Raw genomic sequence first — 27209 nt, 5'->3', positions numbered from 1 at the left:
AGCCACACCCCCTGGTGAAACCAATCCACTTGTCTACTAGCATCACCTCTAACTCACCCTTTCCTTCGATTAACATTCATTGTTGAAGATTGATTATAGATTTGTCTTCGGAGTCAGTATCATATTCCTCCTGCCCCAAGGACAACAGGGCCTCTTATAGCTTCTCACTGGCGACTAGAGACCATACTTCTAGAGTGACCAGCACTGATGATCTAGCCCAGAGGTTTCCAAACATTACTGTGTGGCAGAATCGCCAGGAGAGGTTGTTAAAATACAGTTCCCTGAGCCCATCCTGAGACTCTGTAAGACTAAAGAGGGGCCAGGAATCTGCATTTTAAGGAGAGCCCCAGGTGGACCTGATTCAAATCTTTTGCTCAAATAAACCATTATCATCCAAGTCACAACCAAACCATCTGCTGGATCAGCATTTCCCAGACTGGGGTACTACTGAGCAGGCCCTCTTTCAGATGTTAGCAGGTGGGATTAAATAATTCTGGGAAATTCATACTATGGATCCTTCTCAGAGGGTCACAATGTGTATTAGAATATTAAAGGCTCTGATAAGTCCTGCAGCAGCAAACCCTATTTAACTTTGTTTAGCCCATTTTTTCCAAACTTACTGGACCATAGAAGTCTTTTTTTCCCCTTGGACACATCTATCAACATCCAGGGGACAAGATTTCTGTAAAACACCATTTCAGGAAACAGTGCTGTAATGTCAAGCCAGTTATTTGTCCCCTACTATTTTGGAACTTAGGATACTTTAAAAAAGGATATAGGATATTTTTTCTTAAATTTTAAATACAGTTTCCTTTATTTACATTTCAAAGTTTTCTTGACAAGGGGGCTCTAATCAAAATTTAACAGACGCTTGCAAATGACAGCTTAAGTAGCATCAATTTCTGAGCTCTGAAATAATTCTGAAATGCTAAGGGTCCTAAGTATATAAATATGCCTGACTTGTGGTCATGAGGCTCCCTCTGAGATATAAACTGTCCTCTGCCTAACAGGACACAGAGACCTTGACACTTGAGAACCTCCCCTTCCACCTCTCCAGGCCCCAAAGGGCTGCTGTGGTCGTGCTTCCCGGAGCTTAAGAAGGGGCTGGGCTGAGACCCTGAGATCTCAGCACAAGAGACAGGGAGGTTTTGTTCTGCTCCTTGTCTGTCCTGCCACGAGGTAAGGCAGGTGGAGGTGGGGGTTGCTGGGCCAAAGGCTCGCCATGGGCTCTTGGCCACCTCCACATGCTTGTGTGTGTGTGTCACCTACTGCCTGTGAGGTGTTGTCCACTGACAAGAGCAGCAGAAGATAGGCTTGCGTCCCCTGCATCTCTGGGAGAGGAGCACACCGTTCAGAATCTTCTGGAAGGTACCGTGGTATATAGGGAAGAGCATCCTTTCAGAGTAGCCCTACCTGGATTTAGAACCCAGCTCATTCCCTTATGACTTGATGACCTTCAGCGAGTTACTTTACCTCTCTGGGCCTCAGTTTCCTCATCTGCAAGGCGGGGTTAACGACGCCCCATTGGGAGGGTTCTAGACAACGAATTTAAGGCACATAATAAGCCCGCAGGAGTGAGAGCAGCTGTTCTCCTCTCTGGAGGGTGACCCGCCATCCTCCTGTGGGCTGATGGACCATTGCAGATAAATCAAGTGGCCGGAGAGGTGAACAGGGCAGAAAGCACTGGGTGAGGGTGTTGGTGACATGCAGAATGGCGGGCAAAGCGTGAGGAGAGCACGTGCGGCCAAGAGCCTGAGGGGCAGGAGAGGCCACAGGGGGTGAGCAGCAGGGCCCAGGCGGTCAGTTCAGTGGCTGTCCCTAGGAACCTTGGAAGCAGCAGGAGTCAAGAGGGAGCCGGAAGCTCAGTGGCAGGGCCTGCAGCCTGGGTGGCCCACGGAGTTACCAGGAAGGCGTGAAGCAGCTCTGGACACAGACCTTTCAGTTGAGGGACCCGGCTGACAGGCTTTCCTGGCAGACCAGCTGCAGGCTGCTTTCCAGATGGTTCTGGAAGGTCAGTCTTCTTTGTGGCCTCTCCCTCGGAGGGGTCCTGGGGAGCTTGCTTCTCTCTGGGGCCCCCCGAAAGTGCAGTGCCTTCCCAATCCACCTCTGAACACCCCTGTTCCTTCTGCACACTGGCTCTGATTTCCACGTGGAACGTGAACTCGGGGGGCCCATCGTGCCCGTCTGCCGTGGGCTGTGCACTGGGCCCATCGGGCTCTATGGAAACTTTGGGGAGGAGATCGACAGGGAGGGGGATGGCACCCTCGGCTGGGAAACCGGGGGTGCCAGTGGCTTCTCTGGAAACTGTCTGTGGGGATGGCCCCCCTTGGGTTGGGGAGCTCTGCAGACCTGGGGAAATCTGGGAGGGAGGGGATTCCTGGGGTGAGGACTCATCGATGTCACGGTCCTCATCGACCTCCTCGCCCCGCAGCCTCTCTTTGCCCTGTTCTCTCTTCGGAAGTGGCCCCTCCAGGCGTAGGTCTCCCAAAAGCTGGTGTTCCAGCAAACGCAGGCCATGGCGGCTTTGCTCTGCGACCTCAGGTTCTGCCCCTGAAGGCTGGTACATGGCTTCTTTGGGGTCTTCAGGCAGGATGGGAGCCCCAGGCATGTGGGACACAGGCTGGTAGGTGAGACCCAGGGTCCTCGGGTCCGCGGCTTCATCTCCAGCGTGCCCTGGCTCTCTGACGATGCTTTCCTGGACGATCTTGACACTTCCAGGCTCCATCTGCAGATATCCAGGGTAGGTGGGCTTTGGAAAAGCCAGATCCTCCTCAGCCCGGTCTTCTTGTTTTGGTCCCCATTCCTGGTGGGGCTCCTGAGCGCCTCCTGTTAAAGGAGGTGGTTGGTAGATGGGATGATACTGGGAATGGCAAGAGATCGCCAGGACGGGAGCTTCTGGCTGTTTCTCCCCCACAGGCGACATGGAGGCCCCAGAAGCTTCTCTGCCCTGTCCAGGCTGGACCTGAGAGCTAAGCCCATAGGCCAGGGGCCTCTCAGGCACCTTCCTCCGCTGGCCAGGAACTCTCAACTCCTCTGGGTTTGAAGAGGCAGCGGTGACAAAAGGTTAGCAAGGGCACATTGATTGTTTAAGAGAAGGAAAATACTCTTGAAATAAGAAATAATAAGAAATAAACGGCATCGTGAGCCCACCTGACAAAGAAAAGGAGCACGCTCTGGGCTCACCCTCGCTTTCACTGGCTTGGAACGAAAGCTCTCTTGGTCTACCTGCCACCAGCTCACTCTGTGACCCTGGATGAGCCCCTCTCCTCCGCGGGCCTGATCGGGCTCGGAGCATGTCAGCCTATCTAGGGCTGCTGGCCCCACTGAGGGGCTGCCTTGTGCTCACTCCCCATTAGGCTATAGAACTCTCTAGGGACACTGAGCATCCAGAATATTCTGGCTTCTAGATGGGACCTGGCCTGGCTGCAGTGAGGATCCCCTTTCCTCTCCCTCTCGTTCTGTTCCCCTACTTGGCCACATGAGACGAGCAGGGTTCCACGAAGCCATCCTACTTCAAGCCTGTGCTGACAGATGTGGAAAATGCAACACTGATCATCACTGGGGCTCCTGTCCTCACTGAGAGACCTGCTGTAAGGTTCCTATAAACAAAACCACGGTTCGGACTTATCCCGGTCATGGATCACGGACAGGCCTTCGGCACAGGGTGAGGCTGACCACCGCGGCAGTAACGGGCTGTGCGTGGCAAGGTCCCAGCCTGCGGTAGTCACTGCTTTCACTTGGCCGCACACCTTGCCGCGTGCCCACCCAGCTGACGGAGGGCACGCTTCATTTCTTTTGGTTCATTCATGCATCATTCGTGTGAATCCTTAAAGGGCCTGACTGTGAATGAAGGACGGAAGAGTTATGCTCTTTAGTTCTCCTGATAAACATTATTTATTTATTTTTTTAGCTTCTAACCCTTTGACAATCCTACCTGCTCCCAATAGAATAACCCACACGACTTTCCAGCTTCCCTCTAAACAAAACCTAGACCCCCAAAAGGATTCGGGGGCTTGGAAGAGAAAGAGATTGAATGAGGGCATGGGAAGGAGGCGAAAGAATGCCTGTGTCCACACACGTGGGCAGTTATGGACACACATGGGTAACATGTGACTGTCCCTCTCCTTCCAGCCTAGCCAAGTCAGTGGAGTTGCCCGCTGGCTCACTGCCAAGAGGCCTGGCCATGGCTCGACTTCACCACCCACCCCAGCTCAGGGTCTTGAGCTCACAATCTCATTCACTTCATGTTCCTAGCATCGACCACAGAGCCTACACACAGCAGGCGACTAATAAGTGGATGAACTGGTGTCAGGAAAACATGTGAAGACTGCTTTCTTCAGGGTCTGCTGGCATCTTACTGGGTCCCTTGGTCAGTGTCCAGCAACAGAGAGGCAGGAAATGAGGTCGGCAGGAGACAACCTGAGCAGGAGCCTCAGCACCACGACTTCCTGTCCACCAACCTGCTCCTCAGACCAGAGGTGGTGGTGGCTGCTGGTCATTACACCCCCCACCCCCTGCCCAGGTCTCCACCACCTTGCTAAAAAAGCTTTCCTCCCAGAATTTCCTAGAAATTGCTCTTGATTGGGATATTTCTGTATTCTGATATATGTGAGACTTTCAAAGACCCTCATTAAAAAAGAGATGAGGGCTCCGAACATGAATAGTAACCATAACTTGAAAAGCCATCAATATATGATTGTACTGTGTGTGTGTGTGTGTGTGTGTGTGTGTGTGTGTGTGTTGATGGACAAGGAACCTAACATAATGTAATTACACTCCTAGAGGAAGGAGCCAGGCTGGAGAGTATTCTATTCCATTCCCAGGATACTATGACATGCTTAGTCAATATTAACCACAGTGATCACCAGGGACAGGGGTTCCAAGGTAAACAATATCTGGGTAAGCATGTGATTGCTTCAGGAATCCAAATAACTTGTCCCCCACACCCCCTCAGGAGGCCTGGTCCTCGTGACACTTATAGGAGAGAGGTCGGCTCCTCGGGGTGAGTGGGACAGGGGTTAGGCCTCCCACATCTCTCTCTCAGCGTATTGCAGCCCCATCCTGAGACATCTTTATCTTAGTACTTTCTGGACACAAGCTACCAGAGGTTTTCTGTCTATAGCGTGGTTTACACGGCTATTCCTAAATCTGAGTGTATTAGTACAAAACGGTCTGCAGGCCTTTGGCAAATAAAGTGTGTTTGTGGGTCACCAGTGTGTCAGAATTTCACAAGGTTTCCCTGGAGGGACCGGCTTGGCAACTTGAACTAGCAGCTCCAATCAAGGCATTACATCCTGGCCTTGGGAGCAGGGGTAGAAACCTCCATGTGTTCACAGATTTGGTGTTGATTTTCCTTTGCAGATGTTACCTGGTGCTCATTTTGCTATATGTGTGATTCTAGGTCACTGGCAGAAAAATTTAAAAATTCAGTTAGCACAGTACTAAAATTTCCCAAAGAGATGTTGACCCGATCTTCTCACTGCATGGAATATGTTTTAGGGACAGACAGACACAGGCTGCAGTAAAAATTTGAAGAAAAACTCAAATCCACATCTTTTAAAGGGAAAAAAATGAGCATTTTCTGAGGTCGTAAAGGCCTCTGATTTTACCTAAGCTGAAAAACCATGACCTAAAAGAAACAGGACACAAGATTCTAGTTATTTAACACGTAGACAGGTTTTTCCTTATATTGATGATCCCTTCAAATAGTTTTTGAAACTCTTTGTAAGTTTAAGAAAGAAAACACGCCTTTCCATGCCATGTGAGATGAGAAACGACAGCCCACTATGGGGTGGTGACCCCTCTGGGAACAGAATGTATAGTTAGGCCTCAAAATACTCTTAACGAGACACTTCTTTGGGCACAGTCTTCTTAAAAGCAGATGGCCCCAGTGGCGGCGCTAAACACTGGACAAATACAATATATCACTTTCTGGAGAAAAGAGCAGTGTCTTCCCAGCTCTTCTGCAATCTAGAAGCTTCCACATCACACAGTAGACTCTGTAGCCCATGTTGTATCAGAGGGCTCCGTTTCCTAAGATAAAGAATCTCTAGGATTTAAAAAACGAAATTCTTAAAGCATTGGTGCTAAATCATTCTAGAAAGCTGCTTTTCTTGAACGCAGCAAGTTTTGGTCTCTGAGAAGAACATCATAATAAGGTTTGACAGTTGCACAGAAGAAATGGAAAAGGACTAGCTTGGTGGCGATAAGGTCAAGGCCTCGCTCCCGGGACAGGCTGGAGAGCAGAACGCAGGGAGAATCACCCATCACGCACCTGCGTCTCTGCTGGACAGCCATTTTTGACTCCCCAGGCTGGACAAGGCCAGCTTCTTTCAGAACACTAAACCCCTTAGGAGACTCAGGAATGGTATCAGGGAAAACAAAACAAAACAAAACAAAAAAACGCCGGAGCTCTTTCTATATCTGGAGGGCCCGTCTTTGATAAGTACCACTTCCTAAGATTCTCCTGGGTCCATGAATTAGGACCTGTGAATTATCTTTTCAGGGCAGAGCCCATCTGTGGTTTCCATCTCCCTCCTGCCAACCCCCAAGCCTTGGTGGGCGGTTGTAGCCACTGACCTTGAGTCACATGTCCAGCAGCTTGGTCTTCCAGGTTGGGGGTGTCTCCGATGCCTGCTTCTTCAGCTGGTTTATGTGTCAGCAAATGAAGGACATAAAAGCAAAGACAGTTATTGTGTATAAGAAATGAAGCTCTCTGCATCTTCTGGTAATTTTCTGGAAACATTTTTAAAAAGGCACATCTTACAAGCACCAAGGGGCTGCACCTGCGGCTCTCTGCAAATGTTATTGCTGGCGCCCATGACCCAGTAGGAAAGACCTTCCCCACAGCGGGGCCAGCGCCCCATTCAACAAAGATGGGTGAGGTCACAGGAGCAGTCCACTCCTCAGTCACTGCCACGGGACCATTTCTGGGTGGTGGCTGCAACCTCAGCGCCAGCCAGGGCTCTGCGTGGGCTGGAGGTACACAGAAGGACTAGATGTGGGCCGTGGTAGGCTGGGGTTCACACCCTGGTGCCATTATTTATTTAACCTCTCTGAGCCTCCTTTTCCTTGGAACTCCAGGGTGATGACACCGGTTTGTCTTGTAGGAGAGTGGTGAGCATTAATACAAGAATTTGTGTGAACATGTTTAGCAAAGTGCCTAGCATATGGTAGGTGGTTTCTTCTCTCCGAACTACTGGGCAAACCCTTTAACTGTATACCCCAAATAGGTGCTACCTAGTTAGAGGGAGGCCAGCAGTGCCAGCGAGCAGCTTTTGGGGTATCTTGGGCACCCGCGTAGGGAGCCGCAGCTCACCAAATGAAGAAGACTAAGAAAAGTCCCTGACCACACCATCGACAGCACAGAAAGCTTTAATACAATGCCAGTGTCAACATCATGAAAAATCAGGCTACTGCTACAGGACAGTGGATACAACCGTCCAGAAGGAGTTTATAAGGCCCGCTGTCCATGCATTCACATGCATGAGGTCGAATAATGGCAGCACCACATCACTGGACAACCGCCAACTGCCCAGGAGGCACAGCTCTGAGCATAGATTCGGTCTGGGTGTCTGACAAGGTTATAGAAGAAAAGCTCGGAGTGACTGGCTGCAAGTCCGGCTAAATGGCACGGAGTCCTGGAGACAGAGAACATGAGGAGGTGGGCCAGGGTGACGTCACCGCTCTGCCCCGGGAGGTGGCAGAGCTGTGACATCCTGGCCCTGGTGCAAGTTAGAAATTGGAGACTGCCGGTAACTCTGATGACTCCTGATGCCAGTGAGGGAGGCGCTCGGAGAAGCCGAAGGGAGGCAGGAGGCTGTGTGACAGTGGCTGGGCCATCACATGGCCTCTCTAGATCCCTGAAGCCCCAAGAGGCAGGGGCTCCCATCCCAGCATGGCAGGGATTCCCGCGGTGAGGTGGCCACACCGCACTCCCAAATGGACCTCAAATGAGAAGTTCCACCCGCACAGCAAGATACGGCCAAATGGGACACGGCAGAGTGCGGTGCTAAACTAAGGTCCATATTGTCCAGGTCAACAGCTGAAAAATGTTCCTCACTCTAAAACCTCCCACCTCACTGAGGGGGTAAAGGGTGGAGAGGATGGAGCGGAGAGTATTTTTGAGGAGGATTTCTTTGGAGGGAACGGCTTTAGGGTTGGCCATGTAGCCATCCCCCATCTCAGCCCTACTTCCAGGCACCTTGGGCTTCAAGGCACCACCTGGAGACACTTGGTGTGTGTGTCCCTGGTGGATCGCTGTCAGAACCCCACCTGGGAGACCGAGGGGAAGAGAGCCGGGCTGGCCTTGCTTTGGCCGGGAAGCAGAGGAGCGTGCGGTGGGCCTGTGATCACTCTGCGTACTCAGAATTTGTCTGGGCTTCCCGCAGACCTGATATGGGCACAAGGCAATGACAGTGTGGGGACGCTTTAGACCATGTCCATGGGCCACTAACAGGAGCAAGCTGACCTTAGCGGCGGTGAGGCTAGAGGAGGCTCTTTAGACCCCAAGGGGCGAGGAGAGAGGGAAAGTCTGCCCGAGTCAAATGCAGTAGGAGGGTCCTTCGGGGGCGATTAAATGGGATGGGGGCAGTCTAGAAGGATTCAGGAAAGGTCCCCATAGAAAAAGGGTCACTTCGAGCACTGCAGCGGGTGTGGAGCCGGCTCACAGCAGTGCCGGCCCGGTAAGAATTTTCCCGTCACCCTCATCCTCCTCTCCCCAGGCCCAGAGGGGAGGGCCTGCAACCCCGAATGAGCTCTCACTTTTGCGTGGAGTGGACACTCTAATTAGCATTTGCAGATTGTGTTTTGTGACTAAAGAGACTAAAGTCATTTTGATTGCCGAGGAATGACTGGACGTGGGCTAGAGTCTTCATCTGGGGCAGGAGAAGGGCGCCCCACCAGAGGGCATGGCTTTGGGGTTGTAAAGGGACAGCGGGAGACAAAAACTAAGTGACCTGTGATCTCATCTCATGAGTCATTCTGCGCCTCTCAAACAACGCTCACTGTCAAGAATGAAGATTACCGGCTTCAAGAACAACCCTCTCTACCCATTTCCGAAGACCAATGCACAAAGCCGAAACTGCTTCGAAGCGGTTTGGTGGTGCTGCCTGGCTCCTGCATGGCTGTTCTCAGCACATGGAGCCCCAAGAAAGGCTGTGGGCTCCCCATGTGGCTGCCATGAGCACTGTCTTTATAAAGGAAGGCCACTTCTGCCTGGGGACTTTTCCCCCACTCTGCACTGGTGGTGAAATCCTGTCCAGAACCCTTCTGCATTCCTTGCGGAGAGCCTTCCAATACGTAAGCCCAGAGAAGGGGACGTGAAGGAAATGACAGCGAGAGCTTTGGGCAGTGCTGGCCATTTCCTCAGGGCCTGGGCAGCTCTCAGTGACTCTGGTTGGCCTTAAGTCCAGGGCTATTTCTGGTTGGTGCCTACTTGTCTGAGCTATTCCCCATCATCCGTGTTGACAGGACAGCCTCATCATGTCTGTTCTATGCAGATACATTTGAAAAGATAGTCCTAGGGCTGGATGCTAGATTACATCACTGAATTCCTCAGGGGTTGTCCGGTTAAGATCCTCCAAAGGTGTGGGTCAGTCACCTGGAGCCCGCTGCACACTTGGTGCTCACCACTCCCTAGGGGGTGACCCTGAGCAGCAGGTAGATCGACCTCAGGGTGAAGAAGGCAGGCTCTGCCACCGGCCTGCCTCAGAGAACCCCCTGGAGCTGATGTGTTGACTGAGACAGGAGAGGAGAAGCTAGATGGAATCCAGAAGGTTCTCTACCCTCTGGGAGGCTGGCAGTCGGCCACGGAAGCAGTAGGGCATCAAGGCATCAGGCCTGGAACAGCCCAAGGTTCCCAGGAGCTGGCGTCGGCCCACATTCCTGCTTCACTCGGGGATGAGCATGGCTCTGCCACACCCTCGCCTCCGGCAGGTCAGCTGGGCCTTTCACACCAGTCCTGGGATCCCCCTCACCTGTGGTTCCTTCTGGGATCTCCATGCGGTGCTGAGCGGCCGCCTGCTCGCCAGGGGCTCCCTCATCTACTAAGGGTGCTGTCACGTCTGGAAACCACCGAAAATCACCTTTGGGGGCCAGGACGGGCCGTGCCGAGCCCCTCGCCTTGCTTCTTGTGCAGAGCAGTGCAGGGCGGGGGAGGCAGGAAGGGGCTCGGCTGCGTGCGCAGAAGCCACACCACAAAGCAGGCCCAGAGCTGCCCTGCCTGACATCTCCCCAAGAAGCACATTAATATTCTGCTGGAGTGGCCCCTGCCCATGAGATGCCCAGACCATCTGCCAGGAAAGCCGGGGACAGTCCCCTTGTAAACACTGCAGTGAGAGAGACGGCTGGGGATGGTGTTTCAAGAAGAAATGTTGAAAATCAGATGACTGTCTGCAGATATTTGATTCTTACAGTGGTGCAGGAGAGAAAGGAACCGGGACCGAGGTGGTGTGAGGGCCGAGTCTACAGCTTTGCTGTGAGGCTTTGGGCAAGACCTTTCTCCTCTTTGGGCCCCAGTTTCCTCATCTGAAAAATGGGAGCATCATCTCCGGGTGACCTCTAATGTTTCTTCCCGCTCTAACACTCTGGGCCCCTGAGCCCGTGACCCGTGGTAAAGAATCACGAGTTCCCTGGGTAGTAGTGAACAGCCCTGGTCCTATCTGGGGTGGGGTGCTTGAAAAGAGGCCTGCAGATGGAGCCACCTTCAGAGCAGAGGCCGGAGGTGAAGGTCTGTCACCAGGAGATGCTGTCAGACTCTCATCAAGGTGAACACTTCTAAATCAGCATTCCTCCCTGAGCCACGCCCCGGCTCACTCCGGGGCTGTTCTGGGCAAACATAAGGAGTTGTCAGTGTGGAAAGCTTTCCAAGAGCCTGAGCCAGTTTAGGCCAGTTTAATTATGGTCTTGGGAGCTGGTGGAGCAGCCTGGCAGAGCCTGGCCCCGGCCCCCAAGCCCTGTGGGGTGGGAGCTGAAGCTCCCGGGGCCCACACATGTGTAGGGTCCGGGAGGCAGCAAGATTTGGTTGGAAGATCCTTCCAGAATAATGTTGACGGAGCACTGAAAACCATGATTTGGAAGGCTGGCCTGGAATCTGGCATTAGTGTTTCAGGATTTTCTCAGGGAGGCAGGCAACTTGCAAAACTGTCCTAACGAGCTCAGCAGGATATGCCTTGCATCACTGGCTCTGAGGAGAGCAGAGTGTTTGTCCTGGTCTCTTCTTCACCAGGCTGAGGACCTCAGGGGTGGGCTGGAGGGCCGTGCCCACTACTTCCTCCACAGATGCACCCTTATGCCAACAACCGGCGGGCAGTCCACCATCATCCAAAGGTGGACACTTGGGGAGATGCTGGGGCCGGCTTCTCATCTTGGGACACAGGAGCCAAATTAATGGACAGGACTCAGAGAAATGCTGAAAACAGAACCTGAGCCTCCTAGGGGAGGATGAAGAGATGAGGGGCAGATATGGACTGGCTATTCGAAAGCCATTCTCCCTTGATTTCTTCTACTAAAGAGATTGAAAAGCAAAATATGCTCAATGTCCCAGCCTCCCTTACAGCCAGGGGTGGCCATGGAACCCAATTCTGGCAAACGAGACCTAAGTGAAAGTTGGCCAGGTGGGGCTTGCAGGAAAACTCTTGCTTTCCTAATAAAAAAGGAGTACTTTTGATTTCAGGACCCTTTTGTTCTTTTTGCATTGCTACTTTCTTCCTGCTTTGAAGGCAGATGTGATGCCTGGAAGCACAGCAGCTGTTTTGTAATCATGAGGCAACAATCCAACCATTAACGATGGCAGAAGATAAAGACAGAAGAGCATTGATGACACTGGGGACCTGCTGCCCAAGTCCAGACTTCTTACTATGTGGGATAAATAAACCTCTTCATGTACATCCCACAGTTGGGTTTTCTATTACCTGCAATCAAATGCAGTCTTGACTGGCGTAGAAGAGAAACAAGATGAGGTAGTCAAAATCGGGACCAAGGAGCACTTCAGGAAATACATGAGGGGATTTATTATTACCTAGATGCCAAATGTCTGGAGAGAACAGGTTGGAAGATGGACTGGAACTAACACTGTGGCCAATGTCCCAAGGCCCAGGCCAAGCCTAGCACTCAAGGTATGAAGGATACTAAACCAAACCCAGCCTCAAAGTGTGAGCTTGATGATATGCACAGACCTACCCCTTTCCTCAGCCACATGGCTGCTCTGGGACTTGGTGGCTCATGAAAGAACAAGGTGGGTGTGGGCTTCTGAAGGAGTTTGGGGAGGACAAGGGGCTTTGTGGAGCTTTGCTCTGTTTATATTGCCCCAGATCCCATCCTCTCCAGGTGCAGCTACCTCAAAGCATACACATGATGAAGTGTCCGTGCCTGGTACTAGTTAGCAAGGCATCAAAGCAGGGCTTGCTCCCGCAACATTCCTGAGCCCCATCCTACCAAGCACTGAATGAGCATATCTCTCAGCCGGAGGGAGAGGCGGCAGCAAATGCAGCCAGGAAGGGTGGCACGCATGGACTCAAAGCATGGCTACGCGCAGGCCGGCGCATGGAAGGAGCTGCGTGAATGAAGCAAGGAGAGGAAGGAGGCCCCACCTTCGGCCGTCGGAGTGCTCTTAGCATCAGAGGTTTCAGAGCCCGGTTCCTCAGATCCGTCATCGGCGGGAGTCTGCAGGGGAGACTCTGGAACATACACAGTGAGCCCCTCAGCATGGCTGCCTCTCCCCACCCTCCCTTTCAACTTCGGAAAGAACTCAAGAGCAGTGTCTTTCAGAGCCAAAAATCACTTAGAACCCTGATGGATGGGATGTGGCCATGTGATAAAATCACAAAGGGGACCAATCCCATCCCCACCTCAACACAACTGTGCCCCGACGCGAGGGTCATCAGGCAAAGACATAGGTGATGAGTAGGTGTTCCTGGGTGAGAGGAGACATTGCCTTTCATCGGCTTGTGGTTCCAACCAAAGCAAAGGCTTCTGTATTGACAAACGGCTGCAGATACCAGAAAGCACGTAAACCTGGGGCTTTGTCTGTCCTTCCTAGAGAGATTCATCGGAGATCACTGCCATTGATTAATGGCAGGTAGATACCCGGAAAACACTCAGAGATCCAACTCCTTCATCTGAGAAGGAATCAGCTTAGGGCAGACACGGCACTTACTTCCGACTGGAAAAATGGTATCTGGACTTCACCTAGCTCCTTTCACAAGAGGATCTCCAAGTACTGACCAACAAGCTTTGAGTGACAGCTGAAATGTCAGCCACAGTTAAAGAAAACTGTCCTCTCAGAATCCTAAGTCAACAAAGCTATGGCGGACTCTGCAGGAGCCATCCCACCGGGGGTGGGGACAGCCTTGGAGTCAGTTTCAGGATAAGGGGCTGTTTCTGTGCATGAAGCAGGACTCTGAGATAAAGAAAAGGCAATTGGTGTACAAGTGCACTGTTGAGATCAAACACCCTGTATCCTTTGCTAAAAACACGGGCCTGGACACCCAGCCCTGGCCACGCCCGCCCAGCCAAAGAAGAGCTAATTCTAAACAAGCTCCTATCAAACACACAGCTCCCTGGTCCTGAAGCTTGCAAAAACCTCAGGTAGGCTTCGGACAGCCAGTGGGTGAGGAAGCATCACACAGACTGTCTGTCCGGTCTTGTTATTACTAACCAGCCTCAACTGTCAGGGCACAGGAGCATATGGGGCCTCAGGCACATTGGTCCCCCAAACACTCTCTCCTCAAACTGTCCCCAACCAGCAATCCTCTTCATCTGCATTATTCTTGTTAAATTTCTTGGAGGTGGGGAAGGAAGGAGAAGAAGCCTATTCTGAATGTCTTATCTAGAAGGTATAACAAGTTAACCGGTTGATGAACACCTTTTCATTCATTAGCGTGCCTTATTTTATCAGTTAACCATCTTTCACCTGCCCTGCAAGCTCGCTTTGGCTGTCCTACCCAACGTCAATACTTTGTTCTAGTATTTTACATGTGGTTTCTTGTCATTATTGAAAATAGTCTCTGTCACTTATCTAAAATGTGGCTAGTAAAGTGACACCTTCTGCTAAATGACACCCCTCACTCCCCATATAAAAATAACTCATTCTAAATCCTTAGTTGCAAGAACAAATGCGATGAGAACTATGAAAATCTTTTAGGTATTACTTACTTTCTTGGCAAGTGCATTCTTTGGGTAAGCAAACTATCTTCAAATGCTTTCTTTTTTACAGCAGTGATGGAAAAAGGTTAGCAAATTTTTTTTATTTGCATATACAATTGACCCTTGAACAGCATGAGTTTGAATTGTGCGAGTTACTAAAATGTGAATTTTTTCAGTAAATACTGTAAATGTATTTTCTCTTCCTTATGATTTTCTTAATAACATCTTCCTTTCTGTAGCTTAGTTTATTATAAAAATATGTAATATGTATAACATAGAAAATATGTGTTTATTGACTGTTTATATTATTGGTAAGGCTTCCAATTAACAGTAGGCTATTAGTAGTTAAGTTTTTGGGGAGTCAAAAGTTACATGTGAATTTTCAACTACATGGGGGTCGGCACCCTGAACCCCCAAGTTGTTGAAAGGTCAACTGTATATATCATAGGTCCGTTTTAGCACTGAACTTCTCTGATCATGTTTTATGTTAAGGAATTGAGTAGTTTCAGCGAACATACTGTAGGCAAGTCTGAGACACAAAATGACTTGGTAAACTTGTTCTTACTTCACAAATTGAATCCAGTTTCCCCTTTGAAAAATAGGAGTTGTAAAAATCACTTTTTTCCTGGACTTGTAAAAAACAAAAGGAGCTTTTCATTTGAGAACAGTTTTAGATTTACAGAAAATTTGCAAAGATAGTACAGAGAGTATACCCCACACCCAGTTTCAAAATTATTTACATGTGTCATTATTATGGTACATTTGTTGCAACATAAAATATATGTAACTTCATTTTTAAACCAGCATACCCTAAATAGAGCATCATTTTTCATCAGCAGGATTCACCCAGGGCAGAATTCAGTATGTTGTGATTCTAAGTTGGATTCCACCCACGGGAGTTTAATAGAGTTTAATAACTAAAGTTCCAAGGGGACTTGGCAGAAAGAGTGACAAGAGGCACACAGGGGATATGTGGGCTCTGGTCCTCAAATGAGGGAGCTCTTAGGGAGTGGGGGCGGTGCTGAACCGTAGCAGCTCCCAGGCCACAGCCGGGGAGAGGTCGGAATGCACACTTCTTGTTACCACATGGTGCCCGACACCAGGCGGGGGTTCTGGTCCCGCTGAGAACTTCCCCCAATTCCCGTCACTCAGAGGCCGGGTGGGCTCCTGAGAGGGGCAGAGGGGGGCCTCTGGACTCCCAGAACAGCACGCCCACTCTTCCTCCACCTCCTCCACCTAGGAGCCCACCCACCTAATTCCCAAGCTCATCTGACACCAATGCGTTCTCTGCTTGAACAGATACAGAGAAGCCAGCCTTTGAAACAAGGTCGCCGACAAGACCTGAAACCTCTCCAAGGTAGGGGCGATTGCTCCTCAGGCTTCCCCACCCAGGGGACCTCCGTGTGACCTGCCTACTCCAGGGAACCGTCCTGGATAGGTGTTCCCAGAAGAGGTCCCTTCCCACCTTGGAGCTCTACCACTTCCACCCGGCACCTCACACCCCAGGCTGCAAAAGTGTGTTTTATTATTTTTAGCATTAGAAGAGAAAGTAGCTTGTTTGCCGTTTTGTCTCTTTAGAAATGGCTCTGGAAGGCAGGAACAGTCTTTCTTACACTGAAGCCAGCTTGGTGCTCCTGTTGAGAATTGGGGGCCAGCATGTGGAGCAAAGAGAGGGCTCTGGGAGCTCCCCGAACTCGGTGGCCAGACAGTGAAATGAAATATATTCTTTTGGAAAGGGAGAGGAGGAGGCCAAGCCGGTTTGGCCAAAAGACTGTATTTTAGACTATTTAGAAGTTAATGCAATTTATAAATGTAGGTATAGTGGGAATCCCAGGGCTAACCAACTTGCTGAATAGGGCCCAGACGGGCCGGCAAAGAAGAGATAAGGTATACGGCCATGTATTTTGCATGCTATTGAAGATTGCTGATTTATAGGTTAATTGACGTGGCTAAGGACGCAAGGGAGCGGCCTATACGAATCAGACTGACAGGCCCCTGCAATCTTGGTCACTCTGCATCCACTCATGGGGCATACTCTCCTTTTAAAGAGCCTCACGTTTTGAGTACCTTGGTCCATTCAAAGGATGAGCTTTCATTCAATTGACAATCTAATCCAATACTGTATTTAAAACCCCTTTAAAAATGTGGATTCGAACCCTTCCTGCCAGCTCTTTCCAAAGCAAGTGGGTTGGCTGTGATTCCCAAGGCGCCCGGAGCTGTTGTGCAGGGCCGTATACTAACCTTTCAGGCCATGGTCTGCGTCACCCTCACGGTCTTGCAGAAGGGTGTAGCCCCCCTGGGAGGGAAGATCTTTCCTGTCCCCCAGCCCATACGTCCCAGCATGATCTTCCATCATGTTGAACTCTTGGCGGGACTCAGCCATCCTGGTTCAAGGCCCACCTGGGAAGGAAGATGGGAGGTTGAGGCTGAGATGCTGAGATGAGGGTAGGGGCTTGGGGGTGGGGTGAGGTGGGGAGCAGGGACAGTGAGGTGCCGCCTCCCCAGTTCATGGCAGATAGATTTCCACCTCCCCACGTCCCTCCCTCCCCAACAACCAGATGCTTAACCTCACCCTGAGCTCTGTTATTGACACGTACAAGGGCTTTCAATTCACCAGCATCACATCAGTTCATATTCAAAACCAGCAGGTGGGCAGGTTCAGGGGGCCTGACTCGTTACTATGCCCAGTGCTCTTTCCACTTCACTAAAAAGTTAATGCTGCTGACTAGGAGTCTGATCGCTTTTTTAGTGGAGAAGGTGGGACAAACAGGAGAGGGAAGGCACCAGCAGGTGCTCCTGGAAAGGGAAACGAGGCACAGAGAAGCCTGTGAGTGTTTAATCATGGGTCACTGACAGCGGAATGAAACAGCTCCCGGCCGGTGTCCTAATTACCCCAGCTCTGGGTTGGGTGGCCCCCTGAATGTCAGGGCTGTGGCCTCCACTGACCTCACTGGCACCCACCAGGACCCTCAGGTGTCCATTCCAAGGGTGGGCGGAGAAGTCTCTAACAGGGCCCGGAGAGGGATGCAAAAGCCCCAGCCCAGACGCTGATTCAGCTCATCAGAGCCCAGTAGAAATGATCCTTTACTGGTACTTTGTCTTCATCTTTATTGAGAGAACATTACTTTAATTTAAAAATTACTCTTAACTTTGAATTTCTGGGCTTTTAGTATGCTGCTTTGCTTTGGTTCATTCATGCTTTGGATTATTTCATTATTTCCCATTTGTATCTCTGTAATTTGAGTCTCGTCTTTTACTATGGTATCTTCCTTTAAAATTATCTATCTCATAGTCTTTCTTTTCTACTTTATATTTGTTTTTCTCTTGGAAACTTGTCTGTTCTGGTTGCTTTCACTTTCTCCCTTTAAACTTTTATTATTTTTGATCTTGATTTTTATTTCTTACCCTTTGAAAATCTCAGCTATATTTTATATGTATTTATTATATGTATTTATTTACGTTTGATTTATTTTACATATTTTTTTTTACATCTTTATATTGCTTTCATTTAATTAATGTTTTAACTTTTTTTGGAGATAATTTTAGATTTACAGGAGAGTTGTAAAAGTATTCCAGAGGGTCATTTAGTTATTTTTAACCTTTTGAAATTCTTTAAAATGTATTTCCCTATGTTACCATCTATCTTTCTAACCTTTTAGGCTACTTTTTAATTTTATTCTTTCCTTCTTATATTTGTAACTTTTATAATTATTCACAATTTTAAGCTAAATTTAGTCTTTAATTTTCTTTTACAATTTATTAAGTTATCTCTTTACGTTTCTGTTTTCATTTCATGAACAGTTTCTCGATGGCACATAGGAACAGCAGCAGTGGGTGAGTTGTTAAGGGGAGAGCTGATGACATGAACTAGAGTGGATGGGGCCTTTCTCTCTCCTGCCTCCACTGCGTCTACCTCTCCGGTTTCAGCGATCGATTAGTAATGTCTACCACGGGCAATGCGTGGAGGGCATGCACACCTGATGTCATGCATTCTCTAGATGTGTTAGGAGTTGCAGAATGTTCGCAAATCCGTAGTCTCAACTCTGACATATAAATGGTGGCCTACCAGGCGGAGGGTCCCTCTGGGGCTGACCCTCCATATAACGCTTCCCAGACTGACGCTGGTGGTGGGGCAGCCAGGCTTCTGGCACTGTGTTTATACCGGGCGGCCATGGCATACTCATGTCCAGCTTCATTCCTTTCCCTTCAGGGCAGGACATGCCGGTGTGAGCGTCTGAGCTCTCTTCTGCACCCAGGATGCAGGATAAGAAGCTGGTGAGAGCAGGGATGGCCTAAGGAGATTTCAAGAATGAGGTCAGCAGGACCTCTTCTGGGTGAGGCAGGTGGTGGTGGCCCAGCCCCACTTAGGCAGCTACTGCTTATAGAGAAGGGGCACCTTTTCATCCTGACTGAGGCCCTTGTCCCTCCGAGAGCTCTCAGGAAAGGCATCTGAGACTGAGCTTCTCCAAACCTTTGACATCTCCCCAAGAATGAGCAGGACTTTAGTTTGGGAAGATAAGAGTCCCCATTCATCCTTTAAGGCTCAGAATTTGGGTGATATCCTCTATCTTTAGACAAGCTGATGGTCCGTTTCGTTTCTCTCAGAAGGCCTCAGAACGTGGGAACCCCGCTTCTGAAAGGCACCGTGATCTGAGAACTCATCTTTTGCTGCCTACCCAACTCTAGGAAGTAACGCCTTCCTCACTGCTTCCTGATGGAGCCTCTCAGGACGTCCCGAGTCACTGCCCAGCTGCTCGTCCCTGGGATTTGTCCACGAGTCACCTCAACTGGCTGACTCACCAGGAACCCCACCCTAGAGGGGTGGAATCAGCCCACAAGCTTGAGGCTTCCCAGACTGCCTGGAGACACCACACTTGGCCCAGGTGAGCCAGGCTAGCCAACCTGGGTCACTCCTTTCAACCTGCAGCTGCAGTTTTCGTGAACGTTGAGAAGTTTAATGAGCCCCGTGGTTTTGTTCTTGAGTTGATTGATTCCTTTCAATGACTAAGTTTCCCTCCTGTAGTATGATGGATGGAGGTATGAAAGTAAAAATCTGATGTGTTGGCTTCCTCTTTCATAAGATGTCCATTTATACCTTTTGCTTTCTCTGTTCAGGTCTCGGTGCTCATTGTAATGACTTGAATGAGCTCTTAATTTATGAATAACATCAACCCTTTATCCTATTTGTAACAGATCGTTTCTCCAGTTGGCAGCCTTTGTTTTGAATTCCGATGGCTTCTGGCCGACAGGTTTCAATTTTTATACAGTCAAATCTATTTTATTTTGTTAGTTATTCCATTGCTATATAGTACATAAAGATCAACAATGTTTTCTGCTATGTTTTTAGTGATCTAATTCTTTCTATTTAATTGCAGCAGGAAAGCAGCCACTGACGACAGGTATGTAAATGAATGAGCATGGCTGCGCTCCAATTAAACTTTATTTATGGGCACTGAAATTTGAATTGTATGTAATTTTCATGTCATGAAATATCATTTTTGTTTTCATTTTTTTTCAACCATTTGAAAATGTAAAAACCATCCTTAGCTCACAGCCAGATCTGGCCTGTGGGCCATTACTTACAGACTTCTGCTTTTGGCTTTTTTAGAATGTCTTCTTTCCTCTCAATAATTTTTAAAAAAAACTGTAAGTTAAGTCTTAGCAAGAATTGAGCATTTTAGTCACTGCCTATATCCTCAGTGTGGATTTTTGCATTTAATGTTGGGTTTTCTTCAGCTGCTTCTCGAGGTTTCCGTAAGATTTCAAGTCAGGAGCAGGAGAACTAAGGTTCATTCCTGGAGCTTGGCAAGCAGCCCATGTATCCATAGTATAAACCTGGCTGCCTTGTTCAGCCCCACAGAGCAGATAACAAGGCAGTGGGTCTCACTGCCCTGGCTTCTAATGATACCACCCACCAGCATCACCCCTGCAGGGCTGGAGAAAGTCAGGCACATCAGTAGGAAGCCGAACAAATTACAGGGGCCACTGGAGAAATTAAATCATCCCTAAAAACACGGGCAGCTATTCGCTATGTAAAATAAACGAACTGTGTGCTTCTCAAGGGCCAATATTTTCCTTTGGGGAAAGAAGTGGAATGCATGAGAACTCTCTAAGCAGGGAGGGAGGCTCACCACGCCCCCCTTCCCATCCATCCCAGGACAGCAAATGCCCTTAGGTTCATGGATCTTCTGAGTCAACGAGGCCAAGAGCTGTGTCTTCAGCTCAATGGGGCTGGGCCACCTGCCCCCATGCTAATGTTTTGGTACCTACAGGCCATGTTGAGAAAGACAAGGCCCTGTCTGGAGCATCCCCTAGAGTCTACTTGACATAAGCAGAAAATAGAAGCCAGAAGGAAGATGTCTTCGGAGAACAAAACATAGGACAAACACCAAGTGAGCAAGTTCCGCCGGGTGGGACCTATCTAGGTCACTCACTGTTGCAGCCCCAGGGCCTGGCACACAGTCAGTGCTTGCGTGAGCTCTATCAAGGAAGGGCTTATTCCCTCACAGGAATGTCACCAAACTCTCACAGCAACCCTGTGAGGTAGTTATCGTCATTGTCATCATCACAGATATTAAGTTTCCCCTTGGACAGATGAGAAATCTGGGAAGTGACCTGCCCAAGGTTACACACCCAGTAAGCGGTGACGCCGGGAGGCAAAGCCTGTGTCCTGATGGAATACTCAACTGCCCCTCACTTCCCGTTCTTCCATCCTAGACCATGAAATGTTCCCCAACTTTCTGTCGGGGCACAGGTCTAGGGTGTAGAAGGTGCATCGTCCAGGACTCACGCCCAGAAGCTGTGTGACCAAGTCACTTCTCTCCACCTTCTTCACCTGCAAAACGTCACTCAGTGACCCTTGGGCTCCCTTCCTGCTCTGACATTTTATTCTAAGTGAGTCAGCGGGGCTGATGTCCTCCAGCTTGGGAGCCCTGGTGATCAGTACGGAAGAGCAGGAGGTCCCCAGACCAGGCCTGAGTGGGAGGCATGTCTCCTAGCGTCCTAGCCAAGGGGCTGCACTCAGCCCTCCTCCTTCCCGTCCCACCCCTGTCTGACCCCTGTCATTTTCCTCCTCAAAAGCCAAGGGCAGGAATTCTCTGGAAGAATTGAACAAAGAACATGTAAACCATCTGATTGATGGCACAGAGCACATCCCGACTCTAAGACTTCCGTACAAAAACAGTCGACTGAAAAACACACAAACAAGCTTGGCCACGAAGTGGCCACACGGCACAGACTAGACATGGTCATCACCTCATGGATCCCTATAATCTAAGAGAGACACACCGACGGGAAAATAAATACACTTTGTTTTCTTATTTTTCTAGATCAGCCAATCTCGCTATCTCTGATTTCCTACCTGTTTTCCCAGGCAGTGACTTGGAGGCAGCAGGGTCAGAGGTAAGAAAGAAATTTTCGGAGAGGCACAAAAGTTGAGTTAAACCTGGAAACTAAAGCGGGCCACTTTGTGGGGACCCTAGGAGAAGTACTGCCTCCTGACAAGAGAAACGAGAACCAGAGGCTCCTGGAGTCTGTCCTTGTCATTCTGTAGCTGCATCAATTGAGGGCTGTGAGGGCAAGGGGCTCGCAGAGTCGTTCATGGTGACTTGTCCTACAGGATCACACCCTCCCAGTCCCAGTGCCACCTTGCCAGTGGGTAGAGTAGGGGGTGGGGCAGAGAAAGGGAGAAAAGTGCCTGCAGGGTTGACAGGGAAGGAGGAAGGCAGCGCAGGTGACGAAAAGGTAAGGGAAAGGCAAGGGGTTACCTCTCCGCTGGGCCTGCTGCCCTCTGGGACATGAGAGGCCGCTCCGACGTCTCTGCCTGCTCCCCACCCAGCCTTACAGCTCTCTAGAAGGCCTGCAGGTTCCACCTGAGCTGGGGCAGCCTCTCCCTGAAGGAGGTGGAGGCCAGACAGGCTTCCTCCCACTGCTGCCTTCCTTTCCGTGTTTATTTTTTACCCCCAGCAATGCATTGGTAATGAGTCATTCCCGTTCCAGAAACCTCCTTCGGTAAGCCAGGGCGACGCTGGACACCCTTTTGGCAGTTTTGGAATATTAATAGCTTCTGTTTATTTGAGCCCATTATGTAATCCAGTCACAGGGGCTTCAGAGAGAGAGAATATCTTTGTAGTACAACAACCCCGTGAGAGGAATTACTGTTCCCCTTCCTGGATGAGGAAACCGGCTCAGAGAGGTTCAGTAACCCGTTCAGGGTCACACAGCTAGTAAGCGGCAGAGCAGGGTCTGAACTCTGATCTTTTGATGCTAAAACCCTTCTCTATCCTACTGTATCACACCAGTGCCTGCCCAACCGAAAGTTAAACCTCCATAGCCCCCTCTCTTCTTCCAGGGCTCAGTGAAATGACCGTGTCCTGGCTGGAGTTAGAGGCGGGGAGGGAAGGGAAAGCCCGCCTCAGGGGCGGGTCCCGTGACCTGGCTCATCACGCAGTCCACGCTCCCAACCAGCTTCTTGCGTCTGAAACAAGTGGGTCGGAGAAGCCACCCCGGGCGGCGCGGGGCGGGGCGGTTCAAGGCCGAGGCGCAGCCCTCGCTAGGGGGCAGCAGACGCCCGGCCGGGGTGTCCACTTGCCGCAGCCCAGCGCGCCCGCCAGCTTCTCCCCGGGAATGACCGCACGCTCCCGGGCTGCCCGCGGTGACTCAGCGGAATCACCGCCACCAGGCCGGGTGGCTCCATCTAGAGAAAGAGGGTTCGCCCTTAGACCCCGTCATGTTAAAAACCCAAACTGGAATTAGAGACTAGGGATACTGCACAACTTGTGGATCTACTGAAAAACACTGAATTGTAACTTAAAGGGTATGTGATGGTATGTGACATTAAAAAATGTCACGTTAAAAAATGGCATGTGCTATTAAAAAAAAAAAAACCTTAAATGGATTTCTCTCAGATAGCAGAAGATGAAGTAGGGATAAATCTAGAATCCAAAAATAATTTCAAAATGAGCTTCGTTCTCCAAGGTGATTTTTTTTTGGGGGGGGGCTCCCTTCTCTCTTTGCTCTGGTCCCTTTTCTATACCATCAGGAATTTGCCAGTGCACGAGGGTAGGAAACAGAATTCCTCATAGTTATAGGAACCATGTTTAAATTATTTCCAGGTATGACTCACTTAATGCACACGACTGCCTCTAATATGATGCCTATTTCTACAGATGGGGAAACTGAGGCACAGAAAGGTTGAGTCAGTTGCCCAAGGTCACATAGTAGTCACATAACGGAGTCAGGGTTCAAGGCCCAGGCAGCCTGGCACTAAAGCTTTTGCTTCCCTTGAAAACTTTCTCTTTACATTCACACTCTATTCTTTACTGCTTACGGTCCAACTGTCTTACTTTAGGATATAAAGATCAGTGAAAGGGCAGGCACACTAGTCTCCTGGGCCAAGGTCACCAGAAAACCCCTGTGCTCGGGCAGCGGAGAGCAACTTACCTAAAGGAAATGAAAGGGCCTGGAGAGCTTAAATCGACACCCCCTCGAGGCTGGGTCCTGGCAACCCTGATGCCTCAGACGCACTTCCCTAGCGGCTGGTCCCAACCATGAGTGTCCGAGGAGCTGCATTTTCTTTTGTGTCGCACACAGCTGGGACGGGGGCACCGGGGAGTCCTCAGTGAGACTTAAGACTTGCTGGGAGGAAGACCTCAGAGGAGCAGACCTCAGAGAAGCTCTCAAGTGTGAGCGCGTGGTCCCGTCACATCGCCGTGTACCACAGAATGCTCTAGAGCCAAATCTGAATACTAATAATAATACCCAGATTTCAAGCAGAGCTGCCAAATTAAGTAGGGAGAAGATAAGGGAACCCAGAGAAAAGAAAAACTTATGTTGGTGAGAAGAAGCTGGAATAACCCTGGGCCTCAATCCAAGAGAACAATTGACGATTGTAGAAAAGTGTGAATGAAGGTGGCTTTGGGGGCGCGGTGCTGCGCACACACGATGGGTCACGGCTGATGTCAGCTGGCTCGTGTCCACCATCGTAAGAAACCTCACAGATTGTGTCTGAGAGGACAACTCTGGTTCTAAGCTTAAGGTTTCTGTTTTGTCTTTTCACTGAAGGCATCTCCTCCTTCGTAACCACGGGAAAAGCCAGATAGCGCTGTGATATCTATGAGGGGGACAGATCATGCTTGGGTGGCCTTTATTTTCAGAACTACAGGAGTTTTCCCTCCAACCCCTTTTTTGGAAAGTTTTTGGTCAGTTAGCCTTCAGGGAGGACACAGCACTTATATACGACGCCCCGATGGGTGGTGGAGGTGGGCTGCTGAGCCTCTGTCACATTCAGGGACGACCAATGCCCCTGGTCACCATATTAATTTTACCTGAGATAAATCCCTCGAACTCAGAGCACCAGATGGATAAGGAGCAGTCTTTGCGATGTGTCCAAGCCAAGAAAACCAAAGCAAAAATTTGCTTTTTTTGGGCAAACCATTCTTAGTCCTCGGATGAGGGGTAGAGGGGATTTACTGATACATAAAAGTGATTAATAGTCATTACTTACAAGTTAAATACAGAAGAAGTGAAAGAGGAAAGCTAAATAACCAGTTAACATTTTAGGGAACTTCTTTACAGACAGCCTCTCTTACACATGCATATAATATTACGCCCTAAATATTACACCAGTTGTTCTGTAGCCCAGTTCACTCGCTTAATAATATGCTGGTATTAATCAGCTTTATCTTGATTTCTGGCTGATCTTCAGTGGATATAATTTGTTGTGTCTCTGACCTTCAGCTCATACAGGCGGCAAATGGTCCCCAAACCAACTCAAGGTTACAGTTAAAATGTGCTGGGGCTGGGGCTTATAAAGTCCCCTGCCTTTATTCTTCCATGATCTCCCCTTAATAAGAATAGATATTTCTATAGCCAGGCACCGTTTACACATTACAGCTCATTGAATGCCCACAATAACCAATGCGAAGTAGAGAATTATCTTATTATGCCCATTTTACACTCTGATGCTGCTGCCCAGGCTGACAGGGAGGACACATGAGTTTGGATCTGCAGTGCTAGCCTTTAGTTTGACACTGGGTGGGCCTTTAAAGGCCTCTGCCCCCACATCATGAAGCCCCACTCTGAAAGCCTGAAGTAAGAGGAACCACTTCAACCACACCTTTGCAAGGTACATGGGACATCTCGGCTCCATTCTGCAGCTGGGGAAACTGAGGCACAGAGACGCTGAGGGACCTCACGTAGACCGAGAGACAGTGGTAGAGCTGTGGACAGTCTGGCATGTGGTGATCTGCTGGACAGTTCAGCTTAGGAATGGGAAGAAAGCTACAGAACTCACTGTGGGCCAGGTGCTGAGGATATGAAGATGCCGTACGGAAGAAATTCTTGAAAAAAAGGAATTTTGACATGACCTTAAAACCAGATCCAATCCAGGTGTACAACTATCTAGATCCATTAAAGCTGACACATCAGAAATTCGGATCAGCGAGAGACAGGAAATCAAAGCCGGGGGCCACCCTTTTAGGTTCTGAGCCTCAAGAATCTATTTCAGGAAAAGCTCAGGCAGCCTCCGTTCATTGCAAAATGTCCATTACCCAGCAGAAAGGCCTGGACAATGTTCATGTTCAGAAACAGAAATCATAGTCGAGGAAGGAAGAGAGAACAAGCAGATGAAAGAGAAAAAGCTAGAGAGAAAGAAGTACAGAGAATTTAAGGACACAAGAGAAAATGAAATTCTACTTGGAAAATGCGGTTTTTCATTTCCTCCAGCTTTAGCTGGATATTCTGCTTTGTCGAGACATCCGATGATGAATGCGCTGCCTCAGTCAGGCCCTTGCCTCAGCAACGCCTTGGGTGTTGGAAGGCCTTTCAAAGACACCCTTGGGTCACTTGCCAAAGAGCATTATGGATTCTTGGAAGCACCTGCTCCTCCATTAGCCATTACTGGACTGATGAATAGCACTTAGGCTGCCTGCTTCTCAAGACCCTTTGAGAACTCTGCACGGCTGGCCTGCACAGCAGGGGCTGGGGTGACACCTCCATCCTGCCCTCTCCATCCAGGTTCACGTCCCCTTGGACCCAGGGCTCCCTCATGAAGCAGTGACTCATAATCTTGAGATACCATATCTGTGTCCACCCCGACAGGAGCACCGAGAGGCCACTTCCCCCCAGTCCCTTTTGTGGACTGTACCGAGTCCAGCCTTGTTAGTTGAATGAATAGCTGGACTCCCTGAGCCCTTGGCTTCTGAAGTGCAGGCACTGGCTCCAAATCTTCCTGGGGAACCCTTGTTCCTGGTCCAGATCTCTCCATGCATTTGGGTGGAAAGGATGCCTGGTGTGGAGTCAAAAGCTCTAGGTTCAAGGCTTGGTGGGGACCAGTCACTAACTGGTCGATGCTGGGTCAGTCACTAGCCCTCTCTGAACCAAGGATTCTTCACATGTAACATGGGCATGGTGACACCTGTGTGACGGGGTGGCTGTGAGGGTCGCTGAAAATAATGCACGTGAGACAACACTTTGATGAAGTGCGACGTTCCAGACTGACATAAGGGACTGTTGTCATGACATGTGAGTTACGATCAAGAAGATGTCTGAAGATGTGGAAGAGGAGGCTTAACCTGAAGGGATAAAATTAGGGGCCAACACCAGGGCCTCTGCCCTGAAGGATCGGGAGTACCAGTGGGAAGAGGAGAGAGGCAGCTTTAGGTCAGGCCCTGGAGAGGAGGAGTACGAGAGTCCTTCTGGGAAGATCTGGGGAGTAGTGGAGCGAGGGTAAAGGTCAAAAGAAGAAGTGGGTAGTCTTTGCTCCCCATTCCGCTCAGCACTGGCACCCAGAGTGACAGGCAAGCACAGAAAGGGCATGGGAGGTGATCTGCAGAGGGACACAGGGTCCGGAGTGGTCAGCACAAAGTCTTAGTCTGCTGGGAACATGCCCAGGGGCAGGGAGGGAAGCGGGGCTTTGAGAGGCCACAAGGAATGGCCAGCAATGGGCTCTTTTTGCCATGACATTTCATTAGCTGGGAACAACAGGAAGAAATGGAGGGAAGAAGAGAATTAGGAAGGCAAGGCGGTCGTTTTTAAGATGTTTTCATTTCTATTTTTTGAGACTG

At 49.7% G+C, this 27209-nt stretch overlaps 1 protein-coding gene across 13 annotated transcripts in view; it reads right to left on the bottom strand.

Annotated features, from left to right (window-relative positions):
• The window catches only part of MAPT (microtubule associated protein tau), an 86854-nt gene that overhangs the window by 25120 nt on the left and 34525 nt on the right, over nt 1-27209 (bottom strand). For 6 of the 13 annotated variants that reach the window (XM_039846813.1, XM_039846815.1, XM_039846812.1 and 3 more), the window contains exons 2-5: nt 16387-16545; nt 12591-12677; nt 6580-6645; nt 1936-2826 (exon numbers count right to left, since the gene is read on the bottom strand). In XM_039846813.1, the coding sequence (XP_039702747.1) occupies nt 1936-2826; nt 6580-6645; nt 12591-12677; nt 16387-16528 (1186 nt within the window). In that variant the 5' untranslated portion in view covers nt 16529-16545. Of the gene's footprint in view, nt 1-1935; nt 2827-5852; nt 5855-6579; nt 6646-9977; nt 10065-12590; nt 12678-16386; nt 16546-27209 lie in introns of all 13 variants that reach the window. The other 7 variants (XM_039846817.1, XM_039846819.1, XM_039846816.1 and 4 more) reach the window with 4 other exon arrangements.

The sequence above is a fragment of the Pteropus medius genome, unplaced genomic scaffold, assembly GCF_902729225.1.
Source record: "Pteropus medius unplaced genomic scaffold, Ma_sr-lr_union100, whole genome shotgun sequence".
Taxonomy (NCBI): Eukaryota; Metazoa; Chordata; class Mammalia; order Chiroptera; family Pteropodidae; genus Pteropus; species Pteropus medius.
The sequence above is the reverse complement of the archived record's forward strand: the minus strand, read 5'-3'. Positions and strand labels throughout refer to the sequence as shown.